The sequence below is a fragment of the Mirounga leonina genome, unplaced genomic scaffold (assembly GCF_011800145.1).
Source record: "Mirounga leonina isolate KUSES-001 unplaced genomic scaffold, KU_Mleo_1.0 Mir_168, whole genome shotgun sequence".
In the NCBI taxonomy this organism is placed as follows: Eukaryota; Metazoa; Chordata; class Mammalia; order Carnivora; family Phocidae; genus Mirounga; species Mirounga leonina.
In genome coordinates this window covers 51207152-51223065 of record NW_023270426.1, presented here as the reverse complement: position 1 = coordinate 51223065, position 15914 = coordinate 51207152, and the positions used below count along the sequence as shown (strand labels likewise).

General features: G+C 37.5%; 1 protein-coding gene across 6 annotated transcripts in view; it reads right to left on the bottom strand.

Annotated features, from left to right (window-relative positions):
* ZFYVE16 (zinc finger FYVE-type containing 16) overlaps positions 1-14585 on the bottom strand; it is a 45604-nt gene extending 31019 nt beyond the window's left edge. For 3 of the 6 annotated variants that reach the window (XM_035014743.1, XM_035014746.1, XM_035014748.1), the window contains exons 1-3: positions 14196-14337; positions 3440-3548; positions 532-2786 (exon numbers count right to left, since the gene is read on the bottom strand). In XM_035014743.1, coding sequence (XP_034870634.1) covers positions 532-2786; positions 3440-3509 — 2325 coding nt within the window. In that variant the 5' untranslated portion in view covers positions 3510-3548; positions 14196-14337. Of the gene's footprint in view, positions 1-531; positions 2787-3439; positions 3549-11228; positions 11547-14195; positions 14340-14483 lie in introns of those variants that run through there. The other 3 variants (XM_035014744.1, XM_035014747.1, XM_035014745.1) reach the window with 3 other exon arrangements.
* Between the last annotated feature and the right edge of the window lie 1329 nt (positions 14586-15914).

Here is a 15914-nt window from a genome sequence, read left to right as displayed (position 1 = left end):
GACCAACATAATACTAAAAAATGCTGAATAAAAAATGCAATGTTATTTCTATAGGCATCCCTTAAGAGTTTATAGACAAGGCAGTCAGAATGCAAACAAGGTCAGCTTCAGCATTCTGAACCTGTGGCAGCCAATTTGCTTCCCACCCCCCAACGTTTCCCTAGATATAGACTATAACACTAACTGCAGAGTGGTCTTGAAATTAATTCAATGATACAGGGGTATATTACTGAATTTGGGACATCTCATGTGTTAATGTTAGAGAGATAAAGACATATTCTTAGATTTCACAAAAACTAGTATTTAGCATTCCTCATTTCCCAGTACATCATACTCATGACAAGGTGACATTTAGTCACCCTCAAGCAATCTATAAAATGACAGTGCTTTATATATTTCCATGTAAGTGAAAAATGATTTTAAACTATCCAAAACTTTTAATTATCTATTAATCAGCTTTTTTGTCACATTAAATTTCACTTTCACTTAAAATGTCTCAAAAGAATAAAAGACAAAGATTTTTAAACTTACTTTCCCACATGCTCGGCAGTGGTGTCGCCGTTTCGTAAAAGTAAATTTGACTTGGCAGTTCATACAGTTTGGAGCTTCTGAATCAGGAACCCAAGTAGGTTGTTTCTGGCCCAAAACCAGGCCTTCTTTGCAAGTGTTTACAGGTACAGATTCTTCATTCACAGTTACAAAAGTGGATCCACCTTCAAAATTACTTTCTATATCAATGTAATTAGAGTTGAAGCTAACCTGAGGATCAATTGTAGAATCGGTAGTACAAGTGGTTGGAACAATCGTATTTGCTATGCTGGGCTCACTTTCAGGCATATTTGGAACATCTGGCTTATTTGGTTCCTTTGAACCCCTTGGTCTTGATGGAATGCTAAACAATTGCTTTGGTCTGGCCCCTCCAACATGAACAGATTGACTGTTAATATCAGAGACTGAAAATTCATTCGTAATCTCAGATTTACTGTTAGATAACCCTTGTTCAACTGGAATTGTACTTTTTTCCCCTAAAGAAAGGCCACCATTTTCTGTTGTATTCTGTTTATCAACTGTTTCACAAATCATATTAATGCTAGGACTTTCTCCAGTAGCGCCTGTTTCAGCGTTGAAATACATATTATTGATGCTCCCATCATCTAGGCCTCTCGTGTCTATCTGATTCATTTGAGATTTTGAGTCATTTACACTTTCTTCAAACGATTTTATGTTACTAGTCTGAAGATACTGTTCAGTCAGAAAGGCATCAAGTTCAGCATCACTAATTAGTGCACCACTTTTCATGCCCTCATCAATATTAAAGTAATCTAAGTCTTGCCCATCAATATCATTGCTTGAAAAAGAGAGACCTTCACAATGATCAGGAAACACTGGGGCATTAGCACCAGAAAGCTCCATCTGAGATTCTGTAGCTATAGAAGAGTTTGTGTTACCAGGGTGATCCAAAGACTCAACTCTGATTACCATTTGGTTGGACTCTACCTTTCCATTTCCCACCTGTTCAATTATGTTTTTACATTTTTCTTGTTTCAAAAGATCAGTCTCCTCCAATGGTTCCCCACCCAGAATAACACTCTTCTGTATTTCTTCATGCACTGGCACTGCATCTTGTATGTTATCTTTACGTTCATTCTGTGGTAAACAATCACCATGTGCTTTACTTTCAATTAATGATCCACACAAAGACCCAGGTACTGGAAGACAGGGCAGTGAGGAGTACATCTCTTCACCTGAAACATGTGGAGTTGGAGAGGAATCTTGAATTACATCTTGATTATCTTTAAGATCTACATCTCTTGAGCCTTCTTTTGCAGACTGTTTAATAACTATAGCAGTCCTATCTTCCTGAAAGGAAAAGTCAGGTAATTTGAAATTTTCATCTTTTGCATTTGAATTATTTAAGTATAAATCTTCATTTTTTGGAAAATTGCAAGGCAAAGCACTTGTGTGGTCTCCTTCTTCTAAACATTCTGTGGCAGCTATGACTGCCACATCTACTTCCTCTTTTACCAAACATTTATCGGCTTTCAGTAACTCACATGGCTGGTCCTTGTGTTGTAGGCTGTCTTTGGCATCAAACATTTCGGAACTTTGTTGAGTCAAAACAGATGGCATGTTAAAATCAACAACTGGTTCTAACTGATTAGAGATCTTTTTATCCTTTAAATTCTCTTTTACACTGTAATTACATGAATCTGAAGGTGTTGTATCTACTTTTATACCCAATTCTTCAGCTCCACTAATTTCTCTGTTTTGTAATTCAGAGTTGACATCATTCTGTTCCTCTCTGACAGTATTATTACCACGGTCTGTTGAGGAAGCACAAAGAGTTTCTGACACTGAAGATAAATCCAATCCAATCAAAGAATCTGCACTAGACCTAAAATCATCTGGCAATAACTGTTTAATATCTTCTTCACTATTAGTTACATGAACTAAGTTACCCATGTCGCTTATCAGATCACAGACAGGTTTACTACATCGTCCCATATAGAGAGGCTGGATTTCATCTGAAGTGCCACCATCCACAGAAGAAAGGAGATCAAGTCCTGTTACATTTTTTTCATTTTGTATGGAAGTTAGTCCCTCAAGCGTTTTGTTCAGGGAAATCTGATTTGTTTCACAGCATGTTTCTGATGAGGCACAACAATTAATGTATTGTTGATCCTTTGGTAGCAGTGAAGTCAGTTGTGAGGAAGCCAACTCTGAAGAAACTGAACAGTGGTTAGAATCAAATGTGTTTTGCTCATCCTGGAGATAATCCTGTTCATCTAATTAAAATAGAGATACAATGTTATTCAGGAAAGCCAAAGCAAAATTATCACAAATATGTTTTTTAAGACTCCTAAACTAACTAAACTTTTGTTTAGATCAGAAATAGGCTACTCTCTTACAAAATGATAACCTCCAAAAGTATTTTTATTTAGATTTAAACTACTTAGGGTTTTTACTTTTCAGTGTAGATGTCACAATGTGATAAAAATTCCACCTAAAATAACTCAGTTGCATTATAAAAACCAGACTGAGGAAGAGCTGAAAAACAATCTAACTTCTTGGTTCTCTCTCTCTAGTTTCCTAGTCTTCATTATCAGCTGAGTAAAACATCTCTCATATTAATGAAATACCAATTTATGTAAAGTTTTCAAGTTGCTTTTAGCTGGCTCATGTTGATTTTAAAGGTCTTTCTTTTAGTTAAATTTGTATCTGTAGAGAAAACTTCTAGTTTCCTTACTTCTATTTCTGGCTATTGGTTCTATTCAGTATAAGAATAGGCTAGTATACTATAATGAAATGTGAACTTACACAATATAACCATGTGACCAAAACTGAAACCAAATTTTGCTAAGAGTACTCTATATCTGGGATAACTGAATCACAGACACTTAAAAATTCCATTAGCAGCAAAAATTAAAAACCAACAAACCTGGATTCTGTTCAAAATCATCAAGGAGTTTGTCCAAGTCACTGACTGCTGCTTTAAAATAACTGTCCATCCTACTTGTAGACTTATTCAGAGTTTAATCCTTATATGCCTAGAAAATAAAAAGTTATGATAGTTCATTTAATTCTCTAACATATAAATATTACACCATCTACTGAATACCAAGAAACATAGTCAGGAAAAAGACATAAATATATTGCTTTGAGGAATCTACAATTTAATTAGGAAAATTGCCTCCTTATATACAAAATGACATGAAAACCAACTCTAACAACATTACATACATACATACACTACTGTAAATTTTAAAAGACTTACCTAAGTAACTCATGTTACTTAAGTTACATAAGTCAAAGAAGAATTCACAATTGAAAGCTAAAAATAGTTATAAGTACCATATACCAAATATAAATATATAATACAGTAATATAAAATATACTACATACAAGTAAAAATACTTCATACAAACACTTGTGGGATTCAGCAGAAGTGGTACTTCAAATGCTTAGAGCTTTAGATGCTTATATTCAGAACAGAAGATTAAAGACTAATAAACTAAGAGCAGGAGTTAAAGAAATAGAAAATGAACATACAAGAGAGGTACAAAAAAGTTAGTTTTATGAATAAAGTAGATAAACCTCTGATCTGTCTCAAGAACTCCACAAATGAGCCTGAGACTCCTTAAAGGAATCTATCAGTAACTAAAGGGATAAAATTAAAAGGACAGAGGAGCCTAGTTGAAGGGGGGCTCCTACTGTCTTAAATGGGACAACCAAACATCAAATGAATGAAGGCTGCAAAGGACTGAACACAAATCAAATAGATAAAAAACCAAGAGATCATAATGATACTAAAAACAAAAACAAATAACACCACTCATTAGAGGGTTGCCAGGGCACAAACTCATTACTCTGAAAGTTGATACACTGAGGGAAAAGAGCCAATAATTTATCCTCCCCTTTATTTACAAAATGTACTTTAGAATAATAAAGTAGCTGCTGAGGGAAAGTTTTTTAGATAAGAATTCCAATTAATAAACACAGATGGATTAAAATTTTATTTTTTATTATTAAAATTTTAATAATTATCTCTTGGAAATCCTTAATGCAATTAACAGACTAGGCAATGATTATCAATATATTCTAAAAGTGTTAGATGAAAGGTTGGAGCGTAACTTTATAATGGTGGGAACAGGCAAGCACATCTGACTTCTACTGATCAATTTCACCATCAATAAATGTGGAAGAACCAAACATTATGTGCCTGGTGTAGAAGATACAACATCACATATAATGTATTCCTGCCCCGAAAAACTGAACCTGAATCTAATCAAGCTTTTAGAACTGTGTATTTACAGGAAATTCAGGCATAAAGGGACAAGTTAGGTGACATCAAAACAAAGCAACTAGCTAAACCCAGAAAGTGGAACACTCTACAGCAATGTTCCTCACACTGTCTTTAGTGAAAGATCTTTAAAAAAAAAAAAAAATTTCCAACCTGTTCCATACTGTTACTTTTGTAAAACACAATAAAACAATACAAATTTTGCAATATATACACACAAACAAAAAGATATACATTACAAAGCACATCTGAACAGTTGCCTGGGGTGAAGAATAGAGTAAGAAGTGAGGAATAAAAGACAATGAACAAATGAGAGGGTTTTACAAGATAGCTGCCATGAACTGAAAACACTTGAGGTCCAGAAAAAAAAATAAGGATACTTTAAAGATGAGTTAAACAGATTAGACACAGCTAAGAAAGAACTGAATGAACTGGAAAACCTAACTGAAGAAATAACCTAAAATGCAGCCCAGAGAGACAAGAAAGGGGAAAATATAACAGGTTAAGAGACATGGATGGCAGAAATCATCCATCATGAGAATGGAGTCCCATACAGAAGATAGAGAGCATGAAACAAGTATGCTTGAAAAGATAATGCTAGGAATTTTTCTATAATTGATGAAAAACACAACTCAACAAATACAGGTAATTCATTATACCAAGCAACTTAAATAAGGAGAAATTCACAAGTGACCACTCTATAGTGAAACTTTTGTACTTCAAAGGTTGAGCACCCTTAGGAAAAGGTCATCTTAAAAGGAACAGTAATTATGCTGGCAACAGGTAAACTTCAGAACAATTTTCAGTAACAGTGGTATGTCATCCTAATTTAACAAAGCACATTACTTCTTTTACTTCCATCTTTAAATTGTGGTTATACCATACATATACAATAGTACACAAAAACATAGACATCAAAACAAACAGAAGGAACTTGGGAGAAAGAGACAATGCAGGAAACAGAAGAAAACTTCAAAGAAACTAATTAATATTCTCAGAAAAGTAACAGTGCAACTATGACACAGGAATGGGAAGCCATAAATAAAGAACATATGGAGGGGGGAAAAGTCATCATGGAAAGTGATAGCAAAAATCTCAAATTCAAGTGAAGCTTGTTGGATGCAGTGAAAGCAGTGCTTAGAGGGGCATTTATAACTTAAGTGCATAGGTTAAAAAAAAAAAGATCTAAAAGTCAATCATCTAAGTTTCCCTCTTGGGAAACTAGAAAAAGGAGAGCAAGAAGAGCAAAACAAGCAGAAGCAAAGATGACAAAGAATTGAACAGAAACAAATGAGATTAAAAACAGGAAAACAATAGACCAACAGAAAAAAACAAACAAACATTTAAGCCAAAAACTCTTTTCTTTGAAAAAAAATCAATAAAATTAATAAACTAGGCTAATTAAGAAAAGAGAGAAACACAAATTACCAATAAACAACCTTACTGAAAGGGGTGGAGAAATACAGTGCTACCTTTGGAAATGAGTGAATCTGTAAGGCTGAAGGCAAAAGGAGCACAAGCATTGTGCTCTAGTTGATAAATCTGTTTCCCATGGGGGTATGGGTTAACAATTTTGGAACCATTATACATGTATACTGGATTGAACTAGAATTAAAAAGTAAATGGATGGCTAATGATGGGAGCCAGGTTTCTCGCTGTTGGAAGGGAAGGTTAGATAAGCAAAAGGGAAGGAAGCTAAAATGATCCATATGGTAATGGATTTGAATTGGAGACATCGGTATAAACTCATGGGTAGCTTAATACAGACAGAGATGGTTACACATCTGTGCTAATTTTTTATGTGAAATATTTATAGGTATTAGTATAAACACGTATATATCTTGCTCTGTTAGCTGAGAGGGCCTAGAAGCAAGACATCCCAGGGACAACAATCATACTTAGCACCCAGAGCATGGTTTCTCCAACAAAAGGAACCAAGGCTCCATTTTGGGGCAGAAAATATACAAGATGAGCATGGAGCATCGTGTAATCCCAGAAATAAAGTGCATGTACACATGCACGCATGGATGTATACACACATACAATGAAGGAGGTATGTTAAAAGGATACAGAAGTCAACTGAAAGAGCTCCCAAAGGCCAAAGCTGGAACAATCTGAACAATAAAATATATAAACCAGTACTGGCTTATTACCCAAAGCATTTAAAAAAATGAGTTCATATTGAGATAAATAAATAGGGAACAAGACAAATCTCCCACACAGAAAAATTCTGAATAATTTCCATAGATACTTTGCTCTCAGGGAAATGGAACATAACTCCCTGTTCCTTAAGTGTGCTGTACATACTTTCTTCTTAAGAGTACAGTATAGAGGGGCGCCTGGGTGGCTCAGTTGGTTAAGCAACTGCCTTCGGCTCAGGTCATGATCCTGGAGTCCCGGGATCGAGTCCCACGTCGGGCTCCCTGCTCAGCAGGGAGTCTGCCTCTCTCTCTGACCCTCCCCCCTCTCATGCTCTCTATCTCATTCTCTCTTTCAAATAAATAAATAAAATCTTTAAAAAAAAAAAGTACAGTATAGAAAGGGAGAAAAAATAACTTCACAGTGGAGAAACCTGACAAACTCTACCTCAAGCCAGTGGATAAAAGAAAACAACAGTGGTAAGTCATGTTGATAGTATGTACCCTTGATATGATGTGATGACAATGGCACTTTATCTCTGTTGTCTTCTTCCTAAAACACATTAGCCCAATCTAATTATGAGAAAAATATGAGAAAAACCACAACTGACATTCTGCTAAATAATGTACTAGTAATTCTCAAAACTCTCAAGAAGATCAAAAACAGAACATCTGAGAAACTGTCACAACCAAGGGGAACCAAAGGAGACAAGACTAATACTAATCAGGGTAGGGTGCCTGGTGGCTCAGTCGGTTGAGCGTCTGCCTTTCGGCTCAGGTCATGATCCTGGGGTCCTGGGATCCAGTCCTGCATTGGACTCCCTGCTCCGCGGGGAGTCTGCTTCTCCCTTGGACCCTCCTCTCCCTGCTCGTTCTCTCTCTCTCTCTCTCTAAATAAAATCTTAAAAAAAAAAAAAAGACTAATCAGGGTAATGTGGTATCCTGGATGGACTCCGAGATCAGAACATATTAGGGAAAAATTGAAGAAATGTGAATAAAGTATGGACTTTGGTTAATACTAATATATCAATACTGGTTCATTAATCATGATAAGTGTACCATATTAATGTAAGATGTAATAATAGGGAAATTGGGTATGGGGTTAATGGGAACTCTCTGGACTATCTTCCCAATAATCCTATAAATCTAAAACCGCTCTAAAATAAAAAGATTTTTTTTAATGAAGTGAAGGCATTGGAAAATAAACTTGAGAAAATATCCTAGAAAGTAAAACAAAAAGGGAAAGAAAGGAAAGATTAGAAATTTAATCTGAAGAGGTCTAATATTCAAATGATAAGTCCAGAAAAAAACTGTAGGAAGACAAAAAGGAAGAAACTGTCAAATAAAATACCTCAGAACTGAAGGATATGATCTCCAGGTGGAAAGGGCCCAGTTAGGGCCCAACAAAATGAATGAAAAATCCTTATCAAGCCACATCATTGTGAAATTTCAGAATACCAGAGTGGTTTACAGAAAGATCAACCCATTTCAGGCTGTAACTGCAGCCCCCACCTTTCCCCTACACTCCTGGCCTCCCCATCCCATCCTGCTCTCCTTTTTCTCTATTCTAAGGCATTTGTTTACTTTACAACCTTCTAACTTTTCATATAATGTATTTATTATATTGTTTACCATCTGGAACAACTCCTCCCTCCAAGAAATTACGCTTCATGAGGGTACATGTCTTGTATTTTTGTTCACCAATATATTCAAAGTATCTTGAGCAATGCCTGCCACAAAAAATAAGCTTATTACAGACTTAGTGAATAAATACAAAAGCTTCCAGAGAGCAATAGCAGGTCACATACAAAGGACTGGTTATCATATCTGTCATTGGACTTCTCAGTAGCAACACTAGAAGGTGGAAAACAATGGAATGCCTCCAAAATTCTAAAAGTAAATTATTTACAACCCAGAATTCTATATTTAGCTAAGCTATCAATCACGTTTGAGGGAAGAATTTTAAAAAACATGTTTAGACAGGCAAGAATCCAGAAATGTTCCCTCCCCTTTAGTCTTTTTCAGGGGCCCACTAGAATATGTACTCTATCAATATGAGGGAGACAACAAGAAAGAGGAAGGGCTGAAGTCAGAAACAGGCTATTCAACACAGGGAGAGACAAATGCAATGCACAGATGATCATACAAGGACACACCTCAAAGAAAGCTGTGCAACAACAGGCCTAGAGAGCAATGAATGAAGATGGATGCAGGGTGACAAGCAATTACAGGAAAGATGTTGCAAAACAAACAACAGACATTTTAAATCTACCAAAAGGGGATTTACATATCTTGTCTGAAGGGTTGTTAATAAATTAAAGATATAAAGGACAGGGCGCCTGGCTGGCTCATTAAGTGGAGGGTACAGCTAGCTCTTGATCTCCGGGTTGTAGGTTTGAGCCTCATGTTGGGGATAGAGATTACTTAAATAAAATCTTAAAATATATACATTTTAAAAGATACATCAAAAAGATATAAAACATACATTCATAAAGATACATAAAAGGTAGATATATAGAAGAACTAAGGTAGGGGCGCCTGGGTGGCTCAGTCGGTTAAGCGTCTGCCTTTGGCTCAGGTCATGATCCCAGGGATCTGGGATCGAGTCCAACATCAGACTCCTTGCTCAGCAGGGAGCCTGCTTCTCCCCCTGCCTGCTGCTCCCCCTGCTTGTGTGCTCTCTCAATCTGACAAATAAATAAATAAAATCTTTAAAAAAATAAATAAATAAGGTAATTATAAACTCTAGGAAAAAAACAAAAAATTATATAACAAAGAAATAGCACAATATACCTGGTCACCTGTACATATTATGCACATACTTAAATGATGTAAACACTAAATAATGATTTAACTAAAAATTAACATAGAACTAATCTGCAGATAAGAGGTGAGGAAAGTGCAGTGTTTAAAGGTGGAGGCTTGTGTAACAAACCTAAACTCTCATCTTCTATAATAGGAAATTGGTAAATAGTATCTAAAACTGTGGTAGGATGGGGAGATAGCTGTATAAGTAAGCAGGTTATTTAAAAACCTAGAGGTGAAAAAGAGTTGAACAAAAAAATAAATAAAGAGCTGAAGAGTCTAGTCACTCTATAAGAGTGTTTCTCAGCAAGGTTCTGTAAGAGAATGAAGCCTTAATGCCCTAAGGCATCCACTTTATGTAATGAATTACCTTCTTTCCTATGCTTTTTAAGTATTACTAGTTTTAAACCATCCAGGAGGTAATTAAGGAAATAGTAACGCAATTTACGTTCTGGATGAGGAACACTGATTGAAAAAGGCTGCTTTTGCAGAGTGGGGTTCAGGAGAGAGGATTGGGGCAAAAGATTATTGCTTTTCATTTTAAGTCTTGTAGTCTTATTTTACTCTTTAAATTATGTACAAGTATCCCTTTGATAAACATTAACATTACATTAAAAAATATAATAGCAAAAAGTAGTAAAGGAACTCTGAATATAGAACATATTAAATACATAAAGCACAGGAATTAGAAAATCTAGAAATAGTCTCTCACCAGAAAAAAATAATTTTTCTAAAAAGTATGGAATTCATGAAATATCTATTTATAGAGTTATCTCTATATAGCACACTGTACTAAGCATTATGTCATTTGAGGTGCCTAAAAATGTATAGAAAAGATAAATAAGAATCCAACAATTTATATAAGATATAATACAAATACTGTACATGAAACCTTTTAACATGAAATTTGAAGCTGCACATACTTTCCATTTCATTCAACTAAGATGTACTTACTGTGCCAATAATCTAGCACATAAAGAAGACACAAAAGGAATATAAGATATACTCCCTATTCTGAAGAAGTTTATGTGTACGTATGATAACCTATTTTATTTAGGTAATATTTTTACTTACCTGACCATTTATGTACTCTCAGATTTACAATCAAAGATTTACAATATTTACAAAAAATGGTTTTAAAAAATGTCTTCATGATTTAAAAAAAAGTGGCAGCAACATAGAAGATTAACCAGAAAACCAACAAAACCAATAGTAAGGAGACTCCTAAAATGGTTCAGATGAGAGATGATGAGGGCCTGAACTGACACAGGACAGAGCAGATGGAAAGGAGATTAACAGAAAAGTGGCTAAAGAATGGGAAATTCTGGAGAGTGAAAGCAAGGGAGAAAAAGCTAGGATTACTGCCAGGTTTCCATCATGGGTAACTGGGTAGACAGTGGTACCACTGACCATGACAGGCGATACAGAGAAGAGCAGGACTGAGGGAAAACATGAGTTCACATTTGGACTGTTGTTTGCAGTACCTTGAGAACATCCTGGGGGAGATGTCCAATAGGCAGTTGAATATAAGGATCTGGAATGCAGGAGAGAAGTCTGAGATAGATAAAAGATTTGGGAATTGGCAGCACATACCTGCTAATGGTTGAGATCACCTAGGAAGAGAATACAGAAGAGGACAGGAGCCTGACATCAGATAACTAAAGATCACAATTAATGTTCCTAAAGCCCCTCTGGATAAAACTTTGCCCAGAGTTATATGTACTTCTATAGGAAAATAGCCAATATGTAATGTTAAATGACAAAAAATCAAACTGCAAAACATTATGCACAGTACAAACCTATTTTTACAAATAAGTTGTTTAAAAAAAAAAAAGTATTAGCAAAGGCACAGAAGAAAAATATGGAGGGCCAACACCAAACTGTTAATAATGGTATCTGTGATTATGCATGTCTTTCACATCCACATTATGTATCTCTATAGTATTTTAGTTTCTTTCTGTTTTTTTTTTTTTTTTTTACAAAAATGCACTACTTTTGTAAACAGGGGAAAAGATAATTTTGTTCCTTTCCTAAAAAAAATTATAGTGCATATTCTTACAATATAAAAAAAGATAATAAAAATCTGTTAGAAAAATACATTGACACTGGACTATAAATTGGCAACTAATACAAACAACTAATAAAATTATGAAAAAATACAGCACCATCTGTACTATCAACGTAATACGAAGTAGAACACTTACCATTTGTTGCCTACTGAATCAGAACACAATTTTTCTTTTTAGCAATCTCTACACCCAACATGAGGCTCACACTCACGATCAAAAGTCGCATGATCTACCAACTGAGCCAATCAGCCACCCCCACAATTTTTTTAAATAAAAGTGGTCAATGTTTGTAAGGGTATGACAAAAAGAGCATCTCAGATACTGTTGGTAGGAAGTACACTGGTATACTCTCTCAGAAAAACAATGTGACAACATGTATCAACAGTCCCAAAGAGAATCCATTTGATATAACAATTCTCCTTTTTAAAAATTTAAGAAAATCCAAAGCAACTGAAAACATGCAAAGATATTTCACTAAATCATTCATTGAAACCATCTAAACACCAACATTATGACACAAAAGAAAATTACCCAGGCATCCAAAGTAATTCTACTTCTAGAGAAACATTAGCACGGGGGGGGGGGGGGGGGGGGGACGACACACATTATCAAGAGCTTTCAACTTGCAATGTTTGTAATAGTGCAAAATTTCAAAGAACCTAACAGTGCATCAATACAAGAATAGTTAAATCATCTTTCTTAAACTGGTCGGAAAACCCCTGGAAGACCCAAGAACTTTTTAGGAGGTCAGTGGGGTCCTTCCTTTTCCAAACACCTATCTATACAAGGCTGGATTTTCTTAATGTGCTTTAGTGTACAATATAGCACACCAGATTGAAGGGAGAAGCAAATATGAGAATCCAGCTGCCTTCTATAAAGCCAGACATTAGTGATCTGCAAAAATAAAAAACAATGCTACCCTTCTCACTAAATTTTTTAAAGAAAAAATATTTTTCAAGAATATTATTTAATTCAACATGTGAAGGGTTTTTAATGTATAATTTTTAGAAATTTTCTGAGTTTTAATTTCTAAAATACTAAATATATTGCATTAGAGAAAAACTCTTTTAGTCCTCAATAATTTTTAAGTTTGTAAAGGGATCCTGAGACCCCACTGGGTTCAAAAACTGTGATACCATCATATTATATAACATTGGGATTATAATTAAACGGGAACGGAGCTTTATCTGTCATGTAACTGTTTCAAAAGATTTTGCTCATGCGTTACTTGTATATTCAAACAAAGTTATACTTATGAAGCTTGTTTTAAAATATGAGGAAACACTTAAATTTAAGCAAGAAAAGCAGGCAATCCAACTCTATATAATATCTCATCATCATAATTAAGAAAATGCCACGAGAAAAAAGACTGGAAGAAGGTAAAAGTCAAAATATTAACTGCGGTTGATTATCTTTAAATGGTGGAATTATGGCTTATTATATTTTCTTAATCTTTATTATATTTAAGATCTTCTTTCTGACACTAAGCATGCAGTTTAATATCCACGGGAGAAAAAAAAAGGCAGAAATTGGGTGAAAAATTATATATAGTTTCCCTGGATCAAACCATGACACTTCTGCCAATTCAGAAGACAACAAGCTCAAAATAATAATTTAAGGAACCTAAATCGACCAACCAATTTCCTATTTTGTTAAATGAAAAAGATGAACTTATCAAATGTATGGACTGATTTCCATACCAAACTAACAAGAACACTCAGTCTGGAATAATTTGCAATCACTGTAGTACACGTAAGTTAATAGTTTAAAAGTTAGGTCATCTTTTAGAATTTTTCAGAGGTACCAGAGAAAAGGTAGAGAAAAGGAACACCACCGCATCCTTCTGTCCAAAATGATGAGAAAATGCATCAGTGCCAGAATGGGGTTTACGAAAGAGCAAGGGCGGTGATGACAGATTCTGCTGGAGCCAAGTCCTCCCAGCGCAGAGACGATCTCCCCGCGGGAACTACAGTCCCCTCAGGCAGGCACAGCCCCTCCCCTGGCGGGACAGGCAGCCCTGGGGGCGCTTCTCCCTGCGCCCGCCGCGGCCCCCGGGGCGCTCCCCGGCAGCCCCGAGCACTCGGGGCGACTCGAGGCGGCCCGGGTGGGTGGGACCCGGCAAAAAGCCGCCGAGATTGCTCTCCCTGCCGGTTGCGGCCCTCCAAGCTCTACCGAGGGGACTCGAGGTTTGAGGATCGTGATTCCCTGTTCAACTCTAGGGGCTCGGAAAGAGAACAAGTCGGGGGCCCAGGCTCGGCCCCTGGAAGAAAAGGAGGGCCAGACCCTGCGCCCAGGTCGGCGGGTCCAGCGGCCACCCCGCCCCCTCCGAGAGTGCAGCAGGGGTGAGGAGAGGCCAAGTTGCCTGTTAATGGGGGCTCTTACCTCCCCACACCCCTGAGGAGCTCTCTGGGGACTCGATGCGACGTCAAGCAGAGGAACGAAGAGCGACCCCGGCCGGGAGCCCCGGGGGTGCGCTACGTCAGCTCAGGGTTTGTTTTCCCCCCCCGACCTGTTGGGGGGGGGGGGGGAGAAGAGCAGAGAGCGCAGGCGCAGAAGAGGCTTTCCTACGGCTCACACACCCCCTCCCTCCGCGTCCACGGCCTCCGCCGAGTCCCGAGGCGCCTGCGCGCTGCTCTGCGGGGTCTGGGCTGTGGGTGCCGGGCTTCTTACCGGAAGTGGCTGGGAGGGTGGTGGGGTAATGAGGCAGCTTGAAGACCGGCTTCAGATGGGGACTCGGTTTCCCACTAGACGCCTGAAAGCCGGAATCGGGAGGCGAACTGCGTCAGTGTCCGGCTTCCTTTGCCCTTCGTTGACCTAGCCTCAGCTTCCCCCGCCCCCAGCCTGCAGCCTCCGCAGCCGGAGCGGCGCAGCGGCCTGTACTGGACACGCCCGCCGCCGGGCAGCTAACCAAGCCTGCTCTCCGCGCTGCTGTCCTCCCAGAAAGCCTTTTTACCTCATGCTGGTGTTACCACCCCCGTTTTTCTCCCGGCAGCAACAAAAATGCTCCCACCCATCCCCTAGTTTAAGCCCTCCAGCTCACTGCCTGTTCCCAACGCTGCTGCCCTTCCCTCTCGTTGTTTTAGTTCTGCTTTTCTAACAGTGACCACAAGAACAGCTGCCTCCCCGCGTCTAAGAACAAAAGCTAACCAACTGGAGAAATAAATGCTACTCATGTGATATATATTTTGTGCTTGTTGAGCTTTACTATTTTTACCACAAGTTTCCTATGAATTTAAATGAGGGGAGAAGAGATAATCTGTATGGGGTGAAGAATCCATCTGTTTCCAGAAAGTTTTGCCAGCTCATAATTCATACCAGTCTTAAAATTTCAAGAGTTAGGGGCACCTGGGTGGCCCAGCGCGTTAATTCAGGGTAGGTCGTGATTTCAGGGACTTGATCCCCAGGGTGCTGAGATGGAGCCCGGAGCGGGGCTCCTACCTCAGTGCAGAGTCAGCTTGAGATTCTCTCTCCCTCTCCCTCTGCTCCTGCTTGTGCTCGCGCGGGTGCCCTCTCTCAAATAAATCTTTAAAAAATTTTCAGTTATAATTTATCAGGAGCATTTCAATCAGATGTGATTTATGGTGAAAGATTTGAGAATTGGTTCAAATTCTAAATCTGCAATTTGCAACTACAGTTTGTGATCTTTCAAAAACATAGAATCTATATTTTTTTTTCTCTAGCCTTGATTTTACTAAACTCCGAAATGAAATTGTGTGGTTTTAGTGCAACAGTAAAACTTTTATTGATAGCTTAATTTATTGAACATCTACTCTATGACAGTCACTGCATTAGATGCTTTGCTTACATTATCTCATTCAATCCTAAGCAACTCTACAAGGTACAGTATGCATTTTCTCTATGTGTTAGGGGTTATTTACAGATAAATAAAATGGGGTCACTGACCTTATGGAACCACCATCTAATAGCAGAGACTCGCATATACAAAGGTATATTTGGGATAGAAGTATTTATATAGAACTATTCATATAGTATATACATATTTATATATATAGTGTGAGGACAAAGAATAGAAATAGAAAACACTGAGACCTTAGAGGTAAATAGGAAAAGTATACACATGAATGGTCAATTCACAAAATA